Here is a 25,514-nt window from a genome sequence, read left to right on the forward strand (position 1 = left end):
TGAAAGAAGAGGAAAGAGGAAAAAGCACAGGTGCCCCGATGGCCGTTCCGGCCATAGTAATCAGCTTAAATGCGAGCTAGCGTCCACACTGAATGGACATTATCTTTTAAAAAAGCAGATTGCTTTTTCGATGTGCTTTGGCAGTGTGGACGCTGTCTTTCAGAAGAAGTTTTTTTCCGAAGATTTCTTCTGGAAAAGCTTCTTCCGAAAGAAGCCTGCAGCCTAGACATAGCTTTACTGACTCTCAGGGTACGTCTAAACTACATGGCTCTGTCGACAGAGCCATGTAGATTAGTTTATGCGAAAAAGGGAAACGGCTGTCGCGCTGTGCCAATCAGCCGTTGTTTCACGAGGCATAAAGGATCTGCCGACGAAGGGTTCTGGGGTCGGCAGATCCCCATTTAGACTGCTCAGCGTGGTGGCCATTTTGATTTAAATGAAGCGGCGATTATTTAAATTGCAGCTTCATTTCCCTTTGCCGTCCTGCCTAATCTACATGGCTCTGTCAATGGGGTTTGTCAGTTGGCCACTCCAGTGCCAGAAGAAAGGGAGGTTGGTGGTGGTGGTGAGAAACCAGAACCCTGAGATGGACAGTCCTCAGCACCAATGGGGAGAGGCCAGAGTTCTAGGCCAGCCCAATGAAGGAGTCAGAATGTTGGGGAGGTCCCGTCCTCGGTGTGAAGTCTCACTGCCTGGGCCTGAGTAGGGCTGAGGTTAAGCAAGAGCTGGAGCCTGAGCTGAGGGGGCAGAGCCATGCCTGGCAGAGAGGCAGCCCAGGGGGCTGGGGCAGGGGGCAGGGGCAGTGAGCAGCCAAGAAAGTGAGGGGGGGGCCCTGGGAAGAAGGCTTAGTGCAGGAAGACACCACCAACCCTGATGGGAGGACCAACCGTGGGGAAAAGGGCCCCCCTCCCCCCTAGATCCTGAGGGCAGGTGGCCGTCACTAGAGCGAGTGTCTGACCGTGGCATCCCTGCAGCACAGCCTGGGCCTAGGCAAGAGGTGTGAGGAACTGACTGAACTGCCCTTGCTCTCCAGAGGTCGCTGTTTGTGCCCCAGGCTGGGGTTTTCCTTTCACATTTCCCCTTGCTTCCTTATTTTGAACTGGGTGCTGCTTAATCACGTGCATTTGCTTTGAACGCTAGGAAACGATCAGGGACGCATCCGGTGCAGAGAAAGTATCCTGAAACTGGGGACAGCCTTTGTCCTGACCATGACAAGGGGAGGGGTGAGCCCTCAGGAATTCTGGGCCCGGCTTTGTCAGGGTTCCAGAGACTCTGTCACGCAGGAACTCCTTGAGGTCAGGCAGGCCTCTGGGGAAAGGACGTGGGGACAAGGACTCAGATCCTTTCGTGACCCGTTCCACTGGAGAAGCGCAGAACCCAGAAAGGGTTGCCACAATGGAGGGAGTACTCTCCCACTTCCGCAATGATTGTGTAACCTGGGATTTTTCAGCTCATCTTGGATATTAATTAGCTAATGTTTTCACAGGGCTGCGTAGGTGTAAAGGGCTATATAAGTGCTAGGGAGTGTTACTAATGGTGTGGTTTTTCCCTGAATCATAGACACATTAGCGAGAGAAGTTCCACTGATTCATTGAGTCTATCCCTTAGGCAACATAGGGTATTTTCTTGTGCTTTTTCCAGCCTAATTTAAAATGTCTTGATTTATGGAGCTTCTACCTTTCTCCTGGGGAGATTGTTACAACCTAATGGAAGTTTTTAATAATGTTTCAGCCTTAATTTTCAATATCTTAATCTAATCTCAGAATAGTTCTTCCCCTTGTTTCTTTTTTCAAATACTCGTAGGCAGCTATCACCAGTCATGGTGAAAGTTGTGGTGAGGTCATATTACCTGTAGCCACTTAATAAGGGATTATTTTAGCTGGCATTGATTTAACTGGGTGCAGATAACCAAATATTTAAGGGGTGACTACATAAGGTGCAATTAAGTGCACCTTCACTGAGAGAAACACCTCGTAAAGAAACTACATAACAAAAATATAATTGTCAGGTGATAATGGGTTCTAGATTTCATAATGGTAGTTTCAGCAATAACAAGGTAATGCCATAGGATCCTGTTCAATGATGATAATATCCAATTTTACATTAAAGAAGCTCCCCGAGACAACAGAATTCATCTGCATTCTGTGTGTGATTATCCTGTTAGTAGAAAACAGTGATGGGCTTTAGAAAATACTGTAGCAAAGTTTAATGGTACCTCCCAAGGACAGCCAAAGAGTGAGAAGAAATTTTGCAACAAACCAATCTTCTCTCATTCTTCTCCCTATGACTAGGCTGGCTAGAATTTCAGACTAGCTGGTTGTGACCATCAGGATGCAGAGGGAATACCTATTCTCATAGTAGATATGTACTATCTTGCTATGCATTTTCCTGTAAGGTGTCCTTCTGCATAGTAGATCAGCCCTTTCCCCTACAAGTAGGTGATTGGTACATCTTCCAGACGAGTTACCTTCCCTAGACTAAAAGAGGAGGGACACACCTTTTGCTCTTAGATGTTGACAGATGTTTGGTTGTGTGTGTGTGTGCCGCCATATGCCTCCCCAGCCCTGCACAGACAGCTAGCATAGCAGAACTCGAGCAGATCCATTAAGGTACAAAGACACTTGGCCAGGTTTATCCTGCAGACTCCACTGGATTACTAATACATGGATGCCCATAACAATGGGCCAGATCAGAGAATGGTGAGGCTTTTTGCTTTTTTCAGGTTATTTTAGATTAAACACAGATACTCCCTTTGAAATACATTTTTATACCTTGATACAAACAAGTTAGTACTGTCTTTCTGACAGTTATTGTAGTTACTGTCTTCTGACGTGGCTAGTTATTAATCACCTTGTACATGTTCATTTGATTAAAACATTTGTACTATGAACTGGTATATTGATCTAATTTTTAGGAGTGGTCAGTGTATTCCTGTTATCTTGGGGGATGTTTTTGTGCCACGTTTGATATTAGGATGTCCTGGCATGACTGATATTGGAGTGTGCTTGTGTGAGTGCTCATGAGTAGGGATGAAATAACTCCTGAAAAAACGATTTCGAAATAAGTTTATTCCCCAAGGAAAGCAAGAGTTATTATTTTGAAATAACCAGACCCTTATTTTGAAATAATGAGCTTGATAGCATGGGTGCTCTGCTTGTTATTTCAAAATAACTCCTTTGTGTAGACATGCCTAAGGTGCCACACAGCCATTTTTTTTCAAGTATTTCTTGAAACTCATATGTACTGTGATGAGTTCCTAACATATCAGGTCCCTATCTTGGTTGTAACTTCCAGGTAGTAATAAATCTTTGTAAAGATCTGAAACTCAAAAGGCCCAGCTTAAACATCTTCACTCTTTCTGCCCATCAATGTAAAGGCAACTAGTGGGTATAATCTTTCCTTTATGAAACCATTCTTTGACAGATTTCTTTCCAGATCCAATATAGCACAGCTCTCTAGGAATAAAAAAACTGCTCTCATATATTCACATAACTGCCACAATGCCACACGGAGAGAAAAAACAAGTCAATATACTAGGGGTGTGTCTAAACTACATGGCTCCATCGATGGAGCCATGTAGATTAGGCTGATCGGCAAAGGGAAATGAAGCCGCGATTTAACAATTGCGGCTTCATTTAAATTTACATGGCTGCTGCGCTGAGCCGACAAACAGCTGATCAGCTGTTTGTCGGCTCAGTGCACTAGTCTGGACGCTCCCACACCGACCTGAAAGCCCTTTATCGACCTCCCCGTTATGCCTCGTAGGATGAGGTTTACCAGGGAGGTCGATAAAAGGCTTTCATGTCGACAGGGGAGCGTCCAGACTAGCGCAGCTGTTTGTCGGCTCAGCGCAGCAGCCATGTAAATTTAAATGAAGCCACAATTATTTAAATCGCAGCTTCATTTCCCTTTGCCAAACAAACAAATCTACATGGCTCCGTCGACGGAGCCATGTAGTTTAGATGTACCCCTATAAAAATGCAACAGAAAAGCAAGGAAATGCAGATGAAAATGCTCTCTAAATCTGGCATCTGGAAGCAGTCCTATAAAAGCATTATACTAGCTTTTTTCAGTGAGGTAGCATCACCCAGTGGCCATTTACCAGAAGTGCATTGTTTACAGTAACTACATGATTTCGTAAAACTCAAGCCTTTCGTCAAATTTAAAACAATTCACAAGTAGATCTGTTTAGAGCTGCAAGGAACAAATAATGAATTTTTTCAAATAGTTTGGTGAATTCAAAAGTTTGTCTTTTAAGACCATCTCAACTCAGCAGGGCACTTCATTGTGCAGAAGAGTTTTATGAATCATAGTTTTGGTGCTTGCACTCTGCTGAGACACTGAATAAGATTACTAGGTGCAGTGATGGTTTCTGATTTAACAGCCTCCTAGCAACTGGACAGAGATTTGCCCCATCCCCAAACTGTGTTTTATAGGCTAATGGGCAGTACTGGGTGGTAAAAATTTCTTCTTCCTAGTGACATGGGCTAGATTTCAACTAAACACCATTGGAAGCTAGAGCATGTCTACACTACAGCATTATTTCAATATTCAGTAGACTTCCGATAATCCGGAACCTATGGGACCTAGGTGGTGCCGGATTATCAGATATGCCGGACTATCAGGAGATACTATAAACTGGTTATATATATACTGTATACATTATATACTGTATATAAAGTGTTCTCAACCCTTTTTAGTGTACATACTGTATACAGTGTACTGTAATGTTTTAGTTTTTTTAAGCCTTTTTTACCCTTTTTGCTCAGTTCAGCTGCTGCTGCTGTTACCTTGTGACTCATTTTTTGCCGAAGCTCACTCACTAGGCTCTTGCCATTTTGAGGCCGGACTTTCAGGAGTGCCGGACTATTGGATGCTGGACTATTGGAGTTTTACTGTAATAGGTGAGTGTCCAGACAGAAAAACTGTTATTTCAAAATTATTTCAAAATAACGGGCTTCTTATTTTGAAATGATAAATCCTTATTTCGTGAGGAATAACGCTTATTTTGAAATTGGTATTTTGAAATAGCGTTAGTGTGGATGCTCCCCTTCTGCTATTTCAAAATAGCTCGCTCCGGCGCCATTCAAAGTAATTGCTCCCCAGTGCTTCCAGGGGCTCTAAATCAAGGTAGCCTGCCTCAGACTAATTTTGAGGCTTCCCTGTCCTGTGGATGTGCTATTTCGAAATAGTTATTTCGGGAGTTATTATTCAAAATAACTTATTTTGAGATACCCTTGTAGTGCAGACGTACCATTAGATAACTAAATACTTTTTTAGGGTGTAGGTCAGTGGTGGGCTCCTCCAGCACATGGCTCATCAAGGTAATTCACTGGTGGGCACGAGACATTTTGCTGATGTTAACTGTCTGTAGGCATAGCTCCCTACAGCTCCCACTGGCTGCAATTTGCCGTTCCCAGCCAATGGGAGCTGCGAGAAATGGAGCAGTTTGCAGCGCTGGCCATCACTTCCCACAGCTCTCATTGGCTGGGCAGAGCAAAATGTATCCTGTGGAACCTTGTGGGGTGGGGAAATCCTGCAGATCGTTAATGTCAGTGAAATGTCTTGTGGCTTGCAAGTGGATTAACCTGATGGTCATATGTGGCCTGCAGCCACTGATGTAGGCCTTGCTACTATTGTTGCAACTTGGTGTTGCTGTGTTCATATTAACTAGGACAATCTAGTTAATCAAGGAAAGAGCTTCAGTTCTATCCTCTGTATTTTCTTTCTTTCTTTCGTGGGACTCCGTCCTGTCTCTCACATCAATACAAGCTTAAGAGGAGCACAAAGGGGACTAGTACTTGCGGGGAATGTTTGTGGTGGAACGAGGTGTACAGATAGTTCGGAATAGGAGGCCTATTCCGAATTACCTAGTTCGTGCCGCGTGTAGCCGCGGGAACGGAGTCCGAACTAGCGGACATTTAAAAATGGCAGCACCCGGCAACATGCAAATGAAGCCCGGGAAATTCAAATCCCGGGCTTCATTTGCAAGTTCGTATGACTACATTAACCACTCTAGTTCGAACTAGGTAGTGTAGACATACCCTTAGTCTACATCTATGCAGCAGGCAGTTATTTTGAAATAGTGTCAAAATACCATCAATCTGGAGGACTTCTTACTCCAACTCTCATTGTACAAGGAGTAAGGGAAGTTCGAGGAAGAGTGCTCTGTTTCGAAATAAGTGCTGTGTAGATGCTCCCTATTTCGAAATAAGCTATTTTGAAATAAGCTGAGCAATTGACGTAGCTCAATTTGTGTAGCTTCTTTCAAGTTAAACCCTGCAGTGTAGACACACCTGTAGAGAAATATCCAGTGAGTCTGCCTCCCTGTTGAAGAGATCTTGAAAAGATTTAAAATTGTTCCTTGTAATTGGGGATAGGGGCGTGATTGTCTTGTCTGGAGAGGATGACAACAAGTGTGTTGGGGGGCATGGTCTTTCCCTCAGTGACCTCCACTATGTCCTCCATGTCATCTTGGGGGCTTCACATGGAAGATGGATGGATGGCATTGAAGGAACAGTTTATTGGGCTCTAGACATGGTCCATGTCCCAGCCTAGCTAAGCAGATGGCAGAAGCATGGGTGGAAGCCATAGGAATGGATGCCATACTTTTCCTAGTCACTGTGGTGGTTGTGGTTGCGGTGCCTTCTTTGGCGGGGAATGGATATCCTTTAGCTCTTACAACTTAAGTGAAAGGATTTATTCCTACAGATGGGAGCTGTGAATAAAACACAAGAGGAGAACTCACAATATGCATTGAACAACACATTACACAGACAACATCAAGAACTGTTACAGCATCATAGACTAGGCAAAGCAGGTAATAGAAACAAGGACACTTGTGTAGAGTTGTCTTCATATTTGCTTGCTCAGGTTTAGTGAATGTTACAATTTTCAACTAACAAATTATTTAGAAGGCTCTAAAATATTTTCAGGTGATGAGGTGATGACTTACAGCTTCTGAGTCACAACAGACGTAATAAAAAAATTGGAGATCATTACCTGGAGTTTTCTCTCTGGGATATAATATGTTGTAGAGTGAGCACCCACATTGGTCTGGGATGGCCATTTTTGGTCTAGTTTTCCCGGAATGTTTCCAAGTATACTGAGGCAATCAGTCTATGTCTACACTGGCGCGATCTTGCGCTAGAGCGATGCAAATGAGGCTAAGCGTGGAATATCGCTGAGCCTCATTTGCATACCTAATGAGCCACCATTTTGTGGAAGAGGATATTGCACAAGAAGGAGCTGTCTACACGGCCCCTTCTTGCGCAAGAAAAACCCTCTTGCGCAATGCCGTTATTCCTGAAAATAATCAGCATAGCGGCATTGCACAAGAGGGTTTTTCTTGCGCAAGAAGGGGCACTGTAGACAGCTCCTTCTTGCGCAAGAGCCTCTTCTGCAAAATGGCGGCTCATTAGGTATGCAAATGAGGCTCGGCAATATTCCAAGCTTAGCCTCATTTGCATAGCTCTGGCGCAAGATCGTGCCAGTGTAGACATAGACTGACCTTTAGACAATGAGGCTAAGCAGCTTCATCCACCCATTCCCATAAGTTGAGGACAGCCAATATGGCATTGCAGGTGTGTTTCCTAGAGCATGAGGAGAATAACTATAGATGGGACACTGGACCTTGCAGGGTTTCAGACATCGAAAGAAGGAACAGGACATAAGAAAACCAGGAACCTCTAGGTGGTGAGCATTTGATAGCAGCTATCTAAACACAATGTGACTTTGTGGAGACCACATGAGTTAGCAGAAAAAAACCATAAACTATAAGAAAATTTATTTTTCAATATTAATACTAAAAGAGAGGATTGTTAAGTGTTGAGTAGGAAGATATAAGCAATAATGAATTAATGCTACAATTCTAGGCATTTATACTTTGTCTCATAACCAGAAATAAGTGGATATTATATCTTTTGTAAGTTGCGAGAGAGGATTATGCTGAAGTATGTGAAATGAGAATTTGTATCTTCACCAACTGAGGAACCAGATATGTACTTTAATGGATCGAACATATTTTTTCCAGCAGAGAATAAAGACACACATAAAAATAACTATATAAACTCCTTTCATTTAAAAATGGAATATGACAGCATCTTCCTAAACTTAGCCACATTGTAGGTCTTATTGCAGAAAATTGTATTTCAAAAGTCTGCTTAATTTTCTGTTTGTTCTGTTTACCTGTCAGTCGATGGTCAGGGCAGCGCGTGTGTGTGTTATACACCTGAGTTTTCAACTGCTAGGACCGGGGTCCCTTCGCAGCGGGCGGCCTAGGGAAGGCCGACGGATGCCACAAAGGATCTGTCCTGTGGAGGCGACACGATCCAAACGCCCAGCTCTTACTGCATCTGCCCCTATGACTGGCTGGAGTTTTTAATTGTGTTGGGTTCTGTTACAGCAACAGGAGGAGTCAGGTTAAAGCTTAAACAATTACAGGTTTATTAAAGAAGCTTATGAATCATATGGTTACAATGGCTATTGCTCTATTTCTTAACTGCTAGCAAATATAGATCTTAAAAGTGGTTACAAAGAAAATAAAGATAGAAAATAAGAATAATAATGGTACCAAGTGACAGCTTAATCTTTAAAGAGCTCTAATTCTATGTGTGTATATATATACTTAAACAAAAGACACATACAGGTACAATTTTTACCCCCTTCTGTGCCTCTCGACTCCAGTGGGTCAAGCCAGGGCTGGTCCCTCAATTTCTAGGAAAGATGAAGATGAGGTGGGCATCCCCGTGGAATCTCGGGAGGCCAATCACCTAACCCGACCAGCAGATAGATGGTAGATTGACATTCAGAGTGAGTGTGCTGCTGGACCCATCTTTATACCCATAGGGGCCCGTATCCTCTTTCTTATCTAAGATGCCAAATTATGCTGGTCCGTCTTTGTGATGCCAGTTCTTACAGGGGAGTTTCAAGTAATTTACGCTTGTAAGAGAGAGAGAACTAAATTAGGAGTAATGGACATTCTTTACTGGGCAGGAGATTCCTCCCCCTGTGGATGACTGTGTGTTCATATCAATGTGGGTTTCAGTCAAGGGCACTCCTCTGCAGCCTCTTGGTCAGCGATTAGCTCGATCACCCTCATATCTCTGCTTACAGTTATCCAGGGTCACTGTGAGCCAGCATATCTGGGCCTCCTGTCAAGGCTTCAAAGACTATGCTGATTTTACTGCTCTGTGTGTGCCCTGTATGCTCCAGGCAAGCAAGATGGATGTTACGGGGGGGAGGACGCCGTCAAGGGGAGGTCATTTCTGGCCCCCCTTCCAACATTCCCCTCCAACGCTGGCCCAACCTCTGGCCTCTTGGCTAGCTTTCCCCTCTCGCTGGCAGCCCCACCACCTCTGCATGCACCAGGCTCCCGCTGCCTCGCCCACCTCGTGCTGCCACGCAGGGTAGACCTGCTGCCTCTACATGCTGGGCGCCCGTTGTTCTAATGGACAGCCCCGCTCCTGTGTGTTGGGCTCTCACTGTCCTGCCAGCCTGCAAGGCTCCCTGGTGCTAGCTCTCCACCAGGACTCTCTGGTCCTGGAACATCCGTGATCTGCTGGATCAGAGACTCCCAGTTAAGAAAGTTTCAACCTGTGCAATGACGTGTATGATTTTTATTCCTTAATCAAAATCTTCTGATAGATCATTAGCTGAGGAGTCTGAACTCAGTCCTGGAAGGTTCTGAGCACTCTGGCCCCAGCACAGAAAAAAGCTTAAGCACACACCTACTCCAACTTAAAATTTCTTATAGGTCCTGTCCTATTGCAACCTAGGGCTGTGTCCAGACTCAGGGGTTTTTTCGGGAAAAGTAGCCTTTTTCCGAAAAAACTTCCCCTGCGTCCAGACTCAAGCTGCATTCTTTCGAAATTAAATCGAAAGAACGCGGCTTTTCTTTCGATGGCGGTAAACCTCATTTCACGAGGAAGAACGCCTTCTTTCAAAAGTTCCTCTTTCGAAAGAAGGCGTTCTTCAACGTAAATAGGGCTTCTTCGAAAGAGAGCATCCAGACTCGCTGGATGCTTTCTTTCGAAAAAGCAAGCCGCTTTTTCAAAAGTTCAACGTGCAGTCTAGACGCTCTCTTTTGAAAGAGGCTCTTTCGAAAGTATCTTTCGAAAGAGCCTCTTTCGAAAGAGGCTTGCAGTCTAGACATAGCCTAGGTCTCTACTAGTTCTTTAAATAGCTCCTTTCTGGGCTTTTGCCATAGCTCAGCCAGCTTTTGCCGGACCAACTTACTTTCACTTCTGGTATGTGCTTAAAACTGTGCATTTGTGCCTTTCTTTGCAGCAACTTCCTCTAGACAGGCAAACAGTCTCAAAATCTACAGTAAATAAAACCTTTGTATTTCAGGTTCATTCGCCTCTACAAGCTCCACCCCATGGATCCACACCAGATTGGGCACTTGTGAAAGTAATACGAGTAATTGGACGTGCTATGCACTTAGAAAGAGGAAAGCTCTACGAACAGAACTACAAACAGGTAATCTATTTTTGCTGCCATTTTACACAAAAGAGAAACTGAAATACAAAACCGTTCACTAATGTGATATTGAGATTACTGTTCTAAAAATTCAAAAGTTGGGAAATGCAAACATTCAGATAACTTTAACCCATCTAGACTGTACATGTGGGCTGTGTCTAGTGTCTAGACTGGCAAGTTTTTCTGGAAAATCAGCTGCTTTTCCGGAAAAACTTGCCAGCTATCTACACTGGCCGCTTGAATTTCCGGAAAAGCACTGACGATCTCATGTAAGATTTTCAGTGCTTTTCCAGAAATACTATGCTGCTCCCATTCGGGCAAAAGTCTTTTTCTGAAAGACTTTTGTGCAAAAGGGCCAGTGTAGACAGCACAGTACTGTTTTCCGCAAAAGCCCCGATCGCGAAAATGGCGATCGGGGCGTTTTTGCCGAAAACCGCGTCTAGATTGGCCACGGACGCTTTTCCGCAAAAAGTGCTTTTCTAGAAAAGCACCCTGCCAATCTAGACGCGCTTTTCTAAAAATGCTTTTAACGGAAAACTTTTCCATTAAAAGCATTTTCGGAAAATCATGCCAGTGTAGACGTAGCCGTGCAGTATGGTTAGCAGCATAATTGATATGGCATAAAGGAATATCTGTTTTTTTAGCTTAATGCAGGGGCAATCAAAATTCATTGCACCATGATCCCCTTGTGATACCAAAACATACTGCACAATCCCGGGAGTGGGGGTGGGGATGAAAACGGGAGTGCCATGAGTGGAGGGGTCAAAGTCTGAGCCTCAGAAGCCCAGGTGAGGAAGGGGTCAAAGCTCAAGGCCATTACATTGAAACATAATGTAAAAACAACATTTAGTTTCCAAAACATCAATATTAAACCAAAAAAACCATAGTTCATCTGACGCTATAAACTGAATTTGACCCACATTCACAAATAATTTCAGTTGACACAAACTACATTTTTCCGTGACTGAAAGATCTTGCCGAACTCTTATTTCTGAAGAAAAATTCCATATTACTGTTGTTCACAGCTCGGGGACAGGACATGTACCCATTTATTTACAAACAGCTCTTTTTACTCCAAAATGGGGTTTGCACAGCTAGGCTACGTCAGAATTATGAGCCATTTCCGAAAGAGGAAATGCAAATGGAGTTCTCATTTACATATGCCACGTTCTCATTTGCATTTTCTTCTTGGCTCCCTTTTGCGCAAGAGGTTTTTGCACAAAAAAGAGCTGTGTAGACGGCACCTTTTTGCGCAAGAGCCCCTTTTTGTGCAAGAGCCGTTCTTCTACACAGTGCTTTTTCACACAAAAACCTCTTGTGCAAAAGGGATCTGAGGAGAAAATGCAAATGAGCGTGACATATGCAAATGAGCGCTACATTTGCATTTCCTCTTGCGGAAGAGGCTCGTAGTTTAGACGTAGCCCTATTATCAGCTGGTTCAGGCTCTAATTATCAACCGCTCATTTCCAAGCACTACTGTACTTCTGTGGAAAACTGACATCACATACCTCCAAAAGGATGATGGTGTTTAAATTTCTTGTAATTTCTTGTGTGTTTTACTTTTTTTCCATTAATTGCACTAAGAAATCTGGAAGCATGACAAAAAAATTTTTGACTTGGGATGCTGCCAGGGTAATATATGGCTCACGCACATACAGGGGTAATTTTGTCCATATCGATCTCAGTGAACTTCTGGATGGAGCAGTGTGGGAAATGGTTTTCCCGTCCCATTAATATATTTGCTCCATTTATTTTTTTCTCCCCACCACAAATCAGGAGAAAAAGTTCAAATCACACACTATGAAATGTTTTTCATTTAGGATCAATTGAAGCTATTTGTCTAGATAATTGCAGAGCCTTTTAGTTAGATTTATACTTTTTCTCAGATTAATTAGCTTACATTTCAAAACAAAAAAGTTGATTCATGCTGGAAAAAATGCACTCAAACTTTCTATAGGAAAAGAATGAAAAAGCGGAAAAGAAATCACGATTAAACTTGAGGATTTAAATCAAGAGTTTCTTCTTCCTAAATTAAAATTATGATTACAGTTGATGATTTAAAGAGCTGTCAGTTTAAAATCAGCCTAGTTGTGCCCTTTGGCCTTCCACTGAATTTTATAATTTAGCAGTGAGACAAATAGTAATCTGGTGTTTTGATATTATCCAAAAGTGCTTGACATAACACAGGCAGCAGCTATCAAATGGGTTACATTAAAACAGCATGGCATCCCCTAGAGAATGTTGAAAATCTTGCCTCTTGTAAATTTGCGTTGAGGGAAATGTATACTGAGCTGGAGGGCAACTTTTAATCTCTGAACACTAGGATACACATTTTGGTCAAGGGCACCAAAGCCCCCCTATGTTTTGTACCAGGATGCTGCTTGCTCCTGTCCCCTTTCCCTCACTAGCAGGGTGTGAGAGGAATGCATGCAGTTTGAATTGCTTACTCCTCTCTCCCCTCCCCAGTTGGGATCAAGAGGAATGAACACTCATCAGTGACCATCTGGGATCTTTCCCTGCTGTCAGGAAATAAACATGAGGTTTCCTACCACAAACATTGCTTAATTTACACTGAAAACTTTTCCATTTTTTCCCAAAGCTCCGTCTTTTGTGAAATGACAATAAAGCTGGATCACAGAGGACCCCTTGGTGTGCTGACATAGACATGTTTATGATATTTATGTTTAAAAATGTTTCCAAAGATTTTCGGTATAACAAAGGATTTTATATCTTACTATGTGACTGATTTTGGTGGAGGGCTTTCTTAAAACTACTTCACAAAGAGTCAGAAGTAAAGAAAGGGAAACTCAGTTGTCCAGCTATCTGAAAGAAAAGGGATATTGTCCCTTTAAGGGCTCTCTTCAACAGGGAAAGGAAGGGGGAGAGATTACTGCAGGGATGGACAGAAGGGACAGAGACTTTGGAAGCAAGTTTTTTTTTGGTACTATAGTAATTACTGTTAAAATGTGTATTTTAGAAAAGGATTTTTTGAATAATTTATTTTAAAATCGATAATGTATGAAGATAAGGAGCACCTTTACTTGAACTCTGATTCTGAAAAACATTTCCACATCACAATTGTGTACAGACTGAGGGTGGCATATTTACCAATCCATTAATAAAAGCTCATTTACTCAGAATAGGGGTAGCCCAAGTCTTATAACTTGGTTCAGGCTCTAAATATCAACCCTTCATTCCAAGTGCTACTGTACTTCTGAGGGAAACAGACCTCACACTCACATCAGTGGGTAGAGGTCAGGCCTTTTGGATATCCATGGCTGAGGGTGAAAAATTAGTAATTAGATCAAACTCCCTTTGATTAAGCATGGACTGTATCATCATAAAACTTTGATTTTATACGGCATACATAACTGTTTTATTAATCTTTAAAATAGTTGTAAAAGTTAGTATTTTTCAACATCTTGCTTGGCTAGCCTATGGCCCACTCTGGATAAAAAGTATTGTGAGCTTTCGTGGGCACAAGAAGTGGGTTGTGTCCATGAAACTCATGATACTATTTATATTTTTCTTTGTCTCTAAAGTGCTATAATTCCATTGTTGTTTTTTTAGTTACAGACTAACACAGCTACCCCTCTGAGACTGGAAAAAATGTTTTATTTCTCAGCTTGTCATCATGCCAGAAGTGTTCAGTTGAGGCATCTCTTCGGAGACCATTCTCAACTTCAAATACATTTTTCAAAGTTTGGTAGGGATGAATTTAAAAATGATAACTCATAAAGGAAAGAAGAGGTTGACTTGAAAATTCATTCTGTGCTGGGATATATACATATCCGTATAGCTATGTAAGATGGGTATCTAGTATAGCTAGAGTGTGTTTGGACATGAGTGTGTTCATGGTGTGTTGGCAATTGAAGCAGGGACTTTCAGTTTCAAGCAGCCAAGAAGTATTTGTACAAAACAACTTTGTTATGGACTAGGAAACTATAAGAAGAAACAGATGGGGAAAGAACACCAAATGGACAGCTATAAACATATATAAGAATTGGTGGAAATTGCACAACTTGGATCATAGCATTCCACCCAGGACTGTTTAAGTGGAATTGTGTGGGTGAAAGGAAACCGAGATAAAAGACTAATGATGTCATGAAGTGAACTATAAATTAAGCTTCATGCATTTGCAGTTTAGCATCTTTCAGTAATCCAAAGCCCTCTTTGGATATGGTGTGATGTTTGTGGACTCTCTGTGCCTTGTGATTGGACTGAACCCCGAGTGGCAGTTGGAACTTCTGACCATGGACTCTGATGTAGTATAATTTGGGGTATAAATATGGAGTGAATGAGGTTCATTTTGCAATTTAATAAAAAGTAATTAGAGTATTATATACCAAGAATGTATGTAGTATCTGCCTGCCCCCATACAGTAATATCTAAGACTAGTGTAAAGATTGCAAGGGTACATGGCATTATTGATACATACCAGAAAGAGTAATAATTATTCCAAGCCGTTCATTGTCAAACATATTTTGACAGGTAGGCACACTCTGCATTGTGCTATAGTGCCAATCAGAAGACCCTAGTAGATAACTTCTCCTCTTATTCCTCTCCTCCTTCTGTCCAAATGAGGTGTCTATTTGAACCTAGACAACTCTCCTAATCTTTCCTTCCAGTTTACGGTCCCTCGCTATGATTTTGGAATGTATAATGTTTTCTCTCTTTCTCCTTAGAAGGCAAATTATGTTCAGCCAGAACCCAACCACCCCAGAGCAGTCTGTGGGGTAAGTAATCCGTGCCTAGACATGAAAGGCATCATGTAACCTTTGTCATGGGCTCAGAAACATGCCTCTAAGTCTAAAAGGGTGATAGTATTTAAAAGGTGATTGAAGGCTCGTGTAATTTCTTGTACGCTTTAGCATCTTTTCCATTAATTGTACTAACTAATCATCTGCAAACATGAAAAAAAAAATTTGACTTGGGATGGTGTCAGGGTAATATGTGACTCAAGCACATACAGAGGTAACTTTGCAGTGAGTTTCTGGATAGAGCTGTGTGGGAAATGGTTTCCCATCCCACTAAAATTTTGATTGATGGAGGTTTTCTCTCCGTCTCAAATCAGGATAAAACATGGAAATCTCACAAACTAACAAACTGTAATGTTTTTCGTTTTGGATCAATTGAAGCTTTTTGTTTGAATAATTTCAGAAGCGTTCATTTAGAGTTATACCTTTTTTCTGATTTAATTAGCTTGAATTTTAAAACAAAAAGTTGATTCACACTGGAAAAAAATGGAACCGAATTTTTTTTAAGGTAAATAACTAAAAAGTACAAAAGGAAATCAAAACTAAATGTGAAGATTTAAATTAAGAATTTCTTCTTCCTAAATTAAATTATGATTTCAGCTGGTAATTTAAATGGCTGTCATTTTCAAATCACCCTAATTGTGCCCTCTGGCCATCCACCGAATTTCATAATTTAGTAATGAAACAGAATAAAAGTTTCATTTTTTTAATATTATCCAACACTGCTGAATGTAAAACAGGCAGCAATTATTGCATGGGTGGCAATAAAACAGCTTGATACATGTTGTAAAATGTTGAAAAATTCATGTCTTACCAGTATGCATGGAGGGGAAGATATATTGCGCTCAAAGGCAATTTTTCTCTTCTGAGGATCCATGAACAAAACGTGGGGGAAAAGTTTTGAAACTGACACGTTTTATTACATCATGCAACCTGATCCTTTTCCCCAGACCCTTTTAGTTTCAACAAATCTGCATTTTTTTTTCAGAATTCATTGAAAAATTTCTGATCAGGTTTATTTCATGTTCCAGACTAGACAGTAAATGATCCCATTCCATGCTATTTATAAGGAAAAAACGAATCCTTTAGACTATTTTAATTGTTAAAATCTGTTCCATTTTTAAAATACTATTTTCCTCCCACATGGCATACCCATAGACTTGAATGAGTCCTTGACATTATGGACAGAATGTTTAGCAACAGTATGGCAGTAGGTGACTTTTCTGAAATTGCTTGTTGTTGACAGTTGCAGTGTCGACAGTTCATGGAGTCATAGGACACTAGAACTGGAAGGGCCCTCGAGAGGTCATCAAATCCAGTTCCCTGCCCTCACGGCAGGACCAAGCACCATCTAGGTCATCCCTGATAGATGGTTATCCAACTTGCTCTTAAATATCTCCAGTGATGGAGATTCCACAACCCCCCCAAGGCAATTTATTCCAGTGTTTAACCATCCGGACCTTTAGGAAATGTGTCCTAATGTCCAACCTAAACCTCCCTTGCTACAGGTTAAGCACATTGCTTCTTGTCCTATCCTCAGAGGTCAAGGAGAACAATTTAGGAAAAAGACCCACGGTGATTAACCCTATGGCGCTGGCCCCATGTCCTCACTGTCACAGCTCTGCCCCAGGTTTACATCTACTCCTGGCTCACAGTATCGCCCCGCATGTGCTCATCACTGCTTCTTCATCAGAGGACAAAGGGAACAATTTTTCTCTCTCCTCCTTGCAATATCCATTTAGGTAATTGAAAACTGCTATTATGTCCCCTCTCAGTCTTCTCTTTTCCAAAGTAAAGAAACCCATTTCTTTCAGTCTTCCCTCACAGGCCATGTTTTCTAGACCTTGAATCATTTTTTTGCTCTTCTCTGGACCCTCTCCAAGTTCTGCACGTTTCTAGAAATGTGGTACCCAGAACTGGACACAATACTGCAGGAGAGGCCTAATCAACGCAGAGTAGAACGGAAGAATGACGTCTCGTGTTTTGCTCACAACAATGTCAGATCCAGACATTTTAAATGTATGGACAATAGGCAGGATGGACACTCAAACCTTTGCAAACCCAGGGCCTCTCTCTGTTGCCCTTCTGTAGACAAGCCCTGAATCATTTAGGAACATATCACTCATCTTTTACTGCACATGCTCATTCTGCCCTGGAGTGTTGGACCTATGTGGAATCAGAATGATGTTTCTCAGGCAGGGCAAAGGCCATGCATTCTGGGGCTCCTTGACAGGTTTATACAGTACAATGAAGAGATGGAGCACTTTGGACATTACCCTGGAGCAATGCCGCACCAGGAACCCACATACAGCATCCTGGCTATTTAGTGCACAGTGTCTGTTAGCAATGTGGTGTTCTATTAGACGTTAATAGATGTTTGGCTCTGTGTGTGTGTGTTTGTGTTCCCTCTCTGTACCTCCTCAGTTCCTTGTAAAGAGCTAGCAAAGCAGACCTCATGTGAATTAACCAGTGGCCACAAAATCAGATAATTGATGACAGCACTGGGCTAGATTTATTTCCTATTGAAACAGTCCTAAGTCCTGTCTCAAAGGTTACAGGTACCTTATGAATGTGTATACCTGGAATGAGGACGTAGTTTGAATTGCTGTTTCTCTGCCGCGCGTAACCGTGGGCAGTTACTTCAGGCTAGTGGAATTTCAAAATGGCGACTGGATGGGAACATGCAAATAAAGCCCAGGATATTTAAATCCCGGGCTTCATTTGCAACTTCGAATGCCTACATTAGCCTCCCTAGTTCGAACTAGAGGGCTAGTGTAGACATACCCTAAGGGTGTGTCTAGACTACATGCCTCCTTCGACGGAGGCATGTAGATTAGCCAGATCGGAAGAGGGAAATGAAGCCGCGATTAAAATAATCGCGGCTTCATTTAAATTTAAATGGCTGCCCCGATCTGCCGATCAGCTGTTTGTCGGCAGATCGGGGGAGTTTGGACGCGATGCCCCGACAAAGAAGCCTTTCTTCATCGACACAGGTAAACCTGGTTTCACGAGGCTTACCTGTGTCGATGAAGAAAGGCTTCTTTGTCGGGGCATCGCGTCCAGACTCCCCCGATCTGCCGACAAACAGCTGATCGGCAGATCGGGGCAGCTATTTAAATTTAAATGAAGCCGCGATTATTTTAATCGCGGCTTCATTTCCCTCTTCCGATCTGGCTAATCTACATGCCTCCGTCGAAGGAGGCATGTAGTCTAGACACACCCTTAGAGACTTCCACTTGAGAAGAGATGTCTTTTTCTATTCCATTTGAAAATATTGTTTTCCTTCAGCACAGCATGCCCATTGCCTGCTACTGCTTTCCTTCTGCAACTCGCAACGTAATCTGTGTGATTCTGTACTGTCTGACAATGGAGACATTTTGTTTCATGAAATAACTTCTCTGCAGACATGAAGAGGATGAATGCCTAATGCAAACAAGAACATCCTATGAAACTCAAATGGAAACATTCGTTGGTTGTGGGCATGTGCCACCTACTGCTTCCCTTCCACTTATTGCTGTTGCCTTTCCCTTTGAACTATTGGTTACATTTCAGGTTTTTCCCCTGACTTAAAAAATTAGAACAAGTTAGAATGAAAACAAAGAACAAAAGGAGAAGTGGTCTCTTATTGTTAGTGTTAAGGCCCATGAGAAGACCGAAGGCCCGCTGAAGGGTCTATTCCCATTTACTGTAGCCAACCGTAGAAAAGCGAAACATGTTTAAACCAATCTTTAAAACAAGGTTCCTCATTCCAGGAGTGTCCCTAGGAATGCTCCACTCTGGGTGTACTGGCGTGCGTGTAGTGCTGATCAGAGAGCTTCAGGATCAGTGTCCATTTCGCCCACCCCTGCACTGGGACAAGGCTAATCAGCACATGCATGCTAGCCTCCCAAGCCCATTTATACTAACCTAGACCTGGTGACAATGAAATATGTTTGTTCATTTAGAGGCTTGCTTTTGTGGACAGATCTCTTTTTCTATTCCACTTTGAAAATACCAGTTTCCTCCAGCAGGGGATGCCCATAGACTTGAATGACTCCTTGAGCTCATAGCTAGAACGTTTAGTAAGACTTTGGGAGTAGGTGACTTAAGGTAGAAGATGCTTCCCCATAAGTAATTATGGTGCTGATAACAAAGGTCCTATGAAACTCAAATGGAAATGTTCCTTGTTCATGGGTCTGTGTCACCTATTGTAGCCCTTCCACTTATTGCTATTGACCTTCACGATGAACTATTGGTTAGATTTCAGGTTTTTCCTTGCAACACAAAGTAAAACAAAGTAGACTGAAAACAAAGAACAAGAAACTGGTCTTTAATTGCAACCCTCAGTTTTATGGCCTCTCAGGAGACTGAAGGGTTTATTCCCATTCACTATTGCAAACCAGAGAAAAGCAAAGAAACATTAAAACAATAATTTAACACAAGGTTCCGTGTTTGAGTAGTGTCCCTATGAGTGATCCACTGTAGGTGTGCTGGTATCCCTTTACTGCTGATTGGAGAACTTCGGGAGCAGTGTCTGTTGGGCCCACAACTGTGCTGTCTCTACTTCTGTCACTCCACAAAGGCCAATCAGCACAGCTGCACTTACCCCGTATTAGTGCCTTTTCACTTTCACGTTTCTGCTTATGCGAATCCAGTCCTGGAGACAATAAACCTGCATGGCCACTGAGAGACTTTTGCTTCTGGACACAGCTCTTTTTCAATTCCACTTTGAGCATATCATTTTCTTCCAGCACAAAATATCCATAGAGCTGAATGAATTCCCGAGCTCATGGCTAGAATGTTTAGCAACACTATACCATGGAGTGACTTTTCTGTGGTTGCTTCTTGCTACTTTCCTACTGCATCTAGCAATGTAATCTGACGGTGGAGTCCTTTTGGTTGATGAAATAACTTCTCCTCTGCAGACGTGAAGAGGATGAACCCCTAGTCTATCTGAGAGACTCCTATGAAACTCAAATGGAGACGTTCTGTGTTCATAGGTACGTGTCCCTTACTACAGCCCTTACATTTATTGCTGTTGCCCTTTACCATAAACTACTGGTTCCATTTCAGAATTTTCCTTTGAAAAGGAAAAAGTAGATTGAAAACAAGGCGAACTGGTCTTCAATTGCAACCTTTATTATTAAGTCCCCACAGGAGAGAGTCCTAAAGGGCCACTGAAGGGTCTATTTCCAGTCACTGTAGCAAACCGTGGAAAAGAAAAACAAGATTAAAATCAATGATTTAAAACAAGGTTTCTTGTTTGAGTCGTGTCCTGTGAATGCTCCACTGTACTGCTGATGGGAGAACTTCAGTGTCCATTTGGCTCGCCCCCGTTCTGTATCTATTCGTGCCTCAGCACAAGGCTAATCGGCATGTGTGCGCTAGCCTCCCAAGTCTATTTATACAAATCTAGTCCGGGTGACAATGGAATATGGTTGTTCATTTAGAGGCTTCCATGTGTGGACAGATCTCTTTTGCTATTCAATTTTGAAAATATCATTTTCCTACAACACAGACTGTTGTGAAACCTGAAGCTCACGGCTAGAATGTTTAGTAAGACTTTGGCAGTAGGTAACATAAAGTAGAAGATGCTGCCACATAAATAATTATAGTGCTGATAAGGCAGCTAATATTATTTGCTGGAATACTTCCGAGTTGCCATATGGATAGTGGCTTGTCTAAATCTTCTAATTTTTTTATATGCCTACATCTTAATAAATTATTTTTTTGAAAAACCACTCCCAACTCTGTTGTACATGTCTCCTATCACAGCTGTGTACAATAAATGTTATAAAATATAAGATGGGATAGTTATAGGAGATTAAATTTAGCTCTCATTCTATATGTCTTGAGAAACCAAATTTTGAAATGTTTTTTGCATAAATAGCATTTCTAAATGGCTTTCTGCTTTTTAATATCACAGGCGTCATTGTGTCACAGGGCAAAATTATCTCAGGCTCTGCAACCTTCAGAAAACCAGTAGGCACAAATATATATTTTATGCAAGAATATCTCCTCTGATAGCAAATGTGGAACAGCCCCAAAGCTATTGTCTTCCTAGAACAAAGGGTGGCAGAATTTCCCTGTGTCCAGAAATCTCTTTGCATCAGTGAGTCTGTCTCCCAAAAACTAACTTAGAAAAGAAATGCAAAGAGACCACCAGTTACAGAACATTGGGATTAGATGATTATCATTAAATATGACGAGCAGAAGAAGAATGGAAGATGACCCTTGTAGCAAAATACTAATAACAAGAAAGATGCTCCCTCCTCTTCTGCAGGCCCCTCTTCTGCAGTATGTTTGCAAGAACCAGTGTGTCATAGCTTTCAAACTCTAAACGTTTCAGTCCTCTTTCATTGGGTATCATGCTGTAGAAAGGGCCACAATAAACTCATCAGTCTGCCTATGCATCAGTACCCACGGTTGCATTCCACTCTCCATGTACAGTCAGGATATGGAGGTGGTGGAATCTCCCTCTCTGGAGATATTTAAGAACAGGTTAGATAGACATCTGTCAGGGATGGTGTAGACGGAGCTTGATCCTGCCTTGAGGGTGGGGGGCTGGACTCGATGACCTCTCGAGGTCCCTTCCAGTCCTATTATTCTATGATTCTATGATTCTATGATCTTTCTTGTGTATGTTACCTCGCAGTTAACATGAATCGTTAATATTTGTATACATTTTTTATCTCTCAAGTTGCCGACATTATTGTCTTTATTTTGAACTGGAATTTCTTTATTTTGAACTGGATAAATCGTGGAACCTGACTAGAAATGTCCACTTCTATTAAGAAGTAGATTTCGCTCTCCATATGACTAGGACAATAATTATTCAAAACAAAAGGATGTCCCCTTAAAAAACTTTGCACACGTGCTTCTGCAAATTCAGTCCTGATGAAAATAAGATAAGACCGATCATGTAGAGATTACTATTTTTCGACAGATCTCCTTTTCTTTTCCATTCTGAAAACACCATTTTCTTCCAGCACAGCAAGCCCATAGACCTGAATGAGTCCTTGAGGAGAAGTCTAAAATATTTAGCAACTCAGTGGCAGTAGGTTGCCTTTCTATGATTGCCTGTTGCTGCTTTCCTTCTGCAACTAGCAACGTAATCTGTGTGATTCTGACAATGGAGTCCCTTTGTTTGATGAAATAACTTCTTTTCTGCAGACGGGAACAGGAAAAACCAAGAATGTTCTTTGAAATTCAGTTGGATTTATGGGCAATAACTTTTTGCCAGGGGCCACTTCACACCAGAAGTGACGGAGCCTCAAACAGAAGGGATGGGGATTGGTTTACGGGTGGAGGTGCCCCTTTGACGCCCCCCAAATTCACCCTAAACACCCATGCCCTTGGAGACAAGAGGAGATTTTCCATGCTCCCCCACCCCTAGGCCAATCAGAGCTTGGGGGCGGGGCATGCAAATAATTTTTTGCCAAGGTCCCTCCTCCCACCCTGCCATGAGCACATGACCCTTCAAAGTGCTGCATGCTCCTGGCAGGCAGAGGAAACTTTGCGCATTTCCCCCCACCCCAAGGCCCTAATTGGCCTGGGGGCAAGGGAGTGACAGGGCCTCTGCAGGCCAGATCAACCCGCTTGGCGGGCCAGATCCAGCCCACAGAGGACCTTTTGCCCTCCCCTGCTCCAAGGGTTACATTTCAGTTTTTTGCCTTAGAATTAAAATATCAGAACAAATTAGATTGAAAAGAAAGAACAAAGAATTGGTCTTTAATTGTAACCCTCAGTGCTAAAGCCTCTGATGAGACAGAATGGAGGGCCCCTTGCTCTTCTTTCCTATTCACTAGTGCAAGCCATTGGGAATCCAACTTTCATTTAGAAAATAACTAAACCATAGAAAAGCAACACAATGGCAGTAGGTTACTTTTCTGTGATCGCCTCTTGCTGCTTTTCTTCTGCAACCAGCAGTGTAATCTGTGTGATTCTGCACAATGGAGTCCTTTTGTTTAATGAAATAACGTCTCCTCTGCAGACGTGAAGGGGATGAGCCCTCAGAGCAACCAAGAATGGCTGATGATTCATCCTTTCCAGTTCAAATGGACGACTTCATTATTTGCGGTAGGTACGTGTCATCGTGGCTGTGTCTAGACTGGCCAGTTTTTCCAGAAAATCAGCCGCTTTTCCGGAAAAACTTGCCAGCTGTCTACACTGGCCGCTTGAATTTCTGCAAAAGCACTGACTTCCTACTGTCTGAAATCAGTGCTTTTTGCGGAAATACTATGCTGCTCCCGTTTGGGCAAAAGTCCCTTTTGCGCAAAACTTTTGCACAAAAGGGCCAGTGTAGACAGCCCAGATTTGTTTTGTGCAAAAAAGCCCCGATCGCGAAAGTGGCAATTGGGGCTTTTTTGCACAAAAGCGCGTCAAGATTGGCCACGGACGCTTTTCCGCAAAAGGTGCTTTGGCAGAAAAGCGTCCGTGCCAATCTAGACGCTCTGTTCTGAAAATGCTTTTAACGGAAAAGTTTTCCGTTAAAAGCATTTCCGGAAAATCATGCCAGTCTAGACGTAGCCCTACTGTAGCTCTTTCAGGTATTGCTATTGTATTTTACTTTTTATATTTATTCAGATTAAAAAATTAGAACGATCTAGATTAGTACAAAATATTGTAACTGCAATTTAATACTGAGCTGTCCTGTGATACTTAATTATGCTGCGTGGAGATGGCAACGCTGGGCTGGATTCCCCTCTTATAGCCCTGGAGTTGCTCCTAGATTGCACGGTCAGTGAAAGGGGTATCGGACCTGCTTGTGTTGGAAGCAGCGCTGATTGCGGAGGAAGGATTTAAAGGTTCACTAGAAGTGTGACAAATTCAGGGTTTTTTCCCCTTTAATTTGATCTGGAGAAATCATGGAACCTGACCCTATTTCCTGGTTTCCACAAATGGGGATTTTTAATAATGAATGATTCACTGAAAAAATTCTGACAAAGTCAACTCTCCAGTGCAGAAAGAGCCGAAGGCTTGGCAATAAAAGCCCAAAGCCTTTTCCAGTGGCTCCCAAACGATCAGACTATGTTACCAAGCTCTCAGTGTGACCCCTCGAGGTGCTGTTTGTACGTACTCAACAAGATCAGTCTCCTCCCTCAGGAATGTCCATTTCTAAGACATCTATAGAGAAGCGACAAGGGCATAGTTCCATTCTTTTGCAGAACAACTGGGGATATTGCCTCCATTTGCCATCTTCGGCTCCACAGTGTCATTTGCAACTGACCCTGGGCAGGGCGGGGGCGGGGCAGGGGGAGGCATGGGCCTGGCTATGCGCTCCTAGCGGGGCCATGATGCTGCGTGGAGTTGGCAGAGCTGGGGGCAGCCCTTGGCATCGTTCAGACCATGCGGCACCGACCCCAGCCAGACCTTCAATACCACCTGGAGTGTTCTGCCTGGGGTTCCAATGGGGATTTAAAGGGCTTGGGCAGAAATTCTATTTAAGAGCAATTAATTTTGACATTCACTGTAGCATGCTGAACTTTCTTTTAATTAAAAAATTAGAATTATGGAGTTTAGAACACAACAGAGTACCTACTACGTATTTAATACTGAGTTGTTCTGAGATTCTTAAATTACCTTTTACTGTCAGACTGGTGTCGGGTAGAAGTTCAATTCAGGATTTGTTTGGGGTCATATGGGGTTCTCTGTAAATGTCAAAACTGGGCCTCTGACTTCTCCTGAGGAGAGCTACACCTGCTGTTAAAAACTGTTTCTCTGAAGGAGTCTTCTGGAAGGTTGGCTTGCCAATTTCTGTGTGCCCAAGTGCTGCTTTTTGCACCAGAAAGAATTGCAGGCTCAAAAATGTGGGTAAAACATTGGCGGGTATCAATTGCACTAGGAAAATGTAGCCAGACTTCTTTAAACAAGGAACGCTGCCTTTATTTTTCCTAGACAATCATATGTTTTCAGCCAGATGAAACAACAAAGCAGTACAAAGTAGAATTCTACCTCTGCTTGTAAATACTCTCAGGGAGTGGAATGCAGTTACCTGGGTTTGAATGACAATATTTAAAAAAAAAGAACAATCAACCAGACACAGTAAATGTTTTTCTAATGATCTCTTTTGATTTTACAACAGAACCTTGTGGAGAGCCTTCCCTTCCATCGACTAACGGACATTATGACCAAGTAGATTCATCAATAGAAACTTCAGGATGGGATAACAGGTAGAGATGTTTGGCTTGCAGCAGTTCAGTGAAAACATTACTTTTCTTTTTACAAATATCTAATTTCCAGTGTTGACCAATTTTGTTACATTTCTGGCAGGTCGGTTTCCTTTACATTTGAGCAGCT

At 42.4% G+C, this 25,514-nt stretch overlaps 1 protein-coding gene across 5 annotated transcripts in view; it reads left to right on the top strand.

The window, feature by feature from the left end:
- LOC102459211 (transient receptor potential cation channel subfamily V member 3-like) overlaps window positions 1-25,514 on the top strand; it is a 64,401-nt gene that overhangs the window by 20,365 nt on the left and 18,522 nt on the right. For 4 of the 5 annotated variants that reach the window (XM_089772247.1, XM_075904635.2, XM_075904642.2 and 1 more), the window contains 5 exons: window positions 10,351-10,479; window positions 15,165-15,215; window positions 20,141-20,215; window positions 23,209-23,294; window positions 25,300-25,387. In XM_089772247.1, the coding sequence (XP_089628373.1) occupies window positions 15,175-15,215; window positions 20,141-20,215; window positions 23,209-23,294; window positions 25,300-25,387 (290 nt within the window). In that variant the 5' untranslated portion in view covers window positions 10,351-10,479; window positions 15,165-15,174. Of the gene's footprint in view, window positions 1-6,583; window positions 6,821-10,350; window positions 10,480-15,164; window positions 15,216-20,140; window positions 20,216-23,208; window positions 23,295-25,299; window positions 25,388-25,514 lie in introns of those variants that run through there. The other variant, XM_089772248.1, reaches the window with a different exon arrangement.

Source organism: Pelodiscus sinensis, chromosome 21, assembly GCF_052426305.1.
Source record: "Pelodiscus sinensis isolate ZL-2025 chromosome 21, ASM5242630v1, whole genome shotgun sequence".
Classification (NCBI taxonomy): Eukaryota; Metazoa; Chordata; order Testudines; family Trionychidae; genus Pelodiscus; species Pelodiscus sinensis.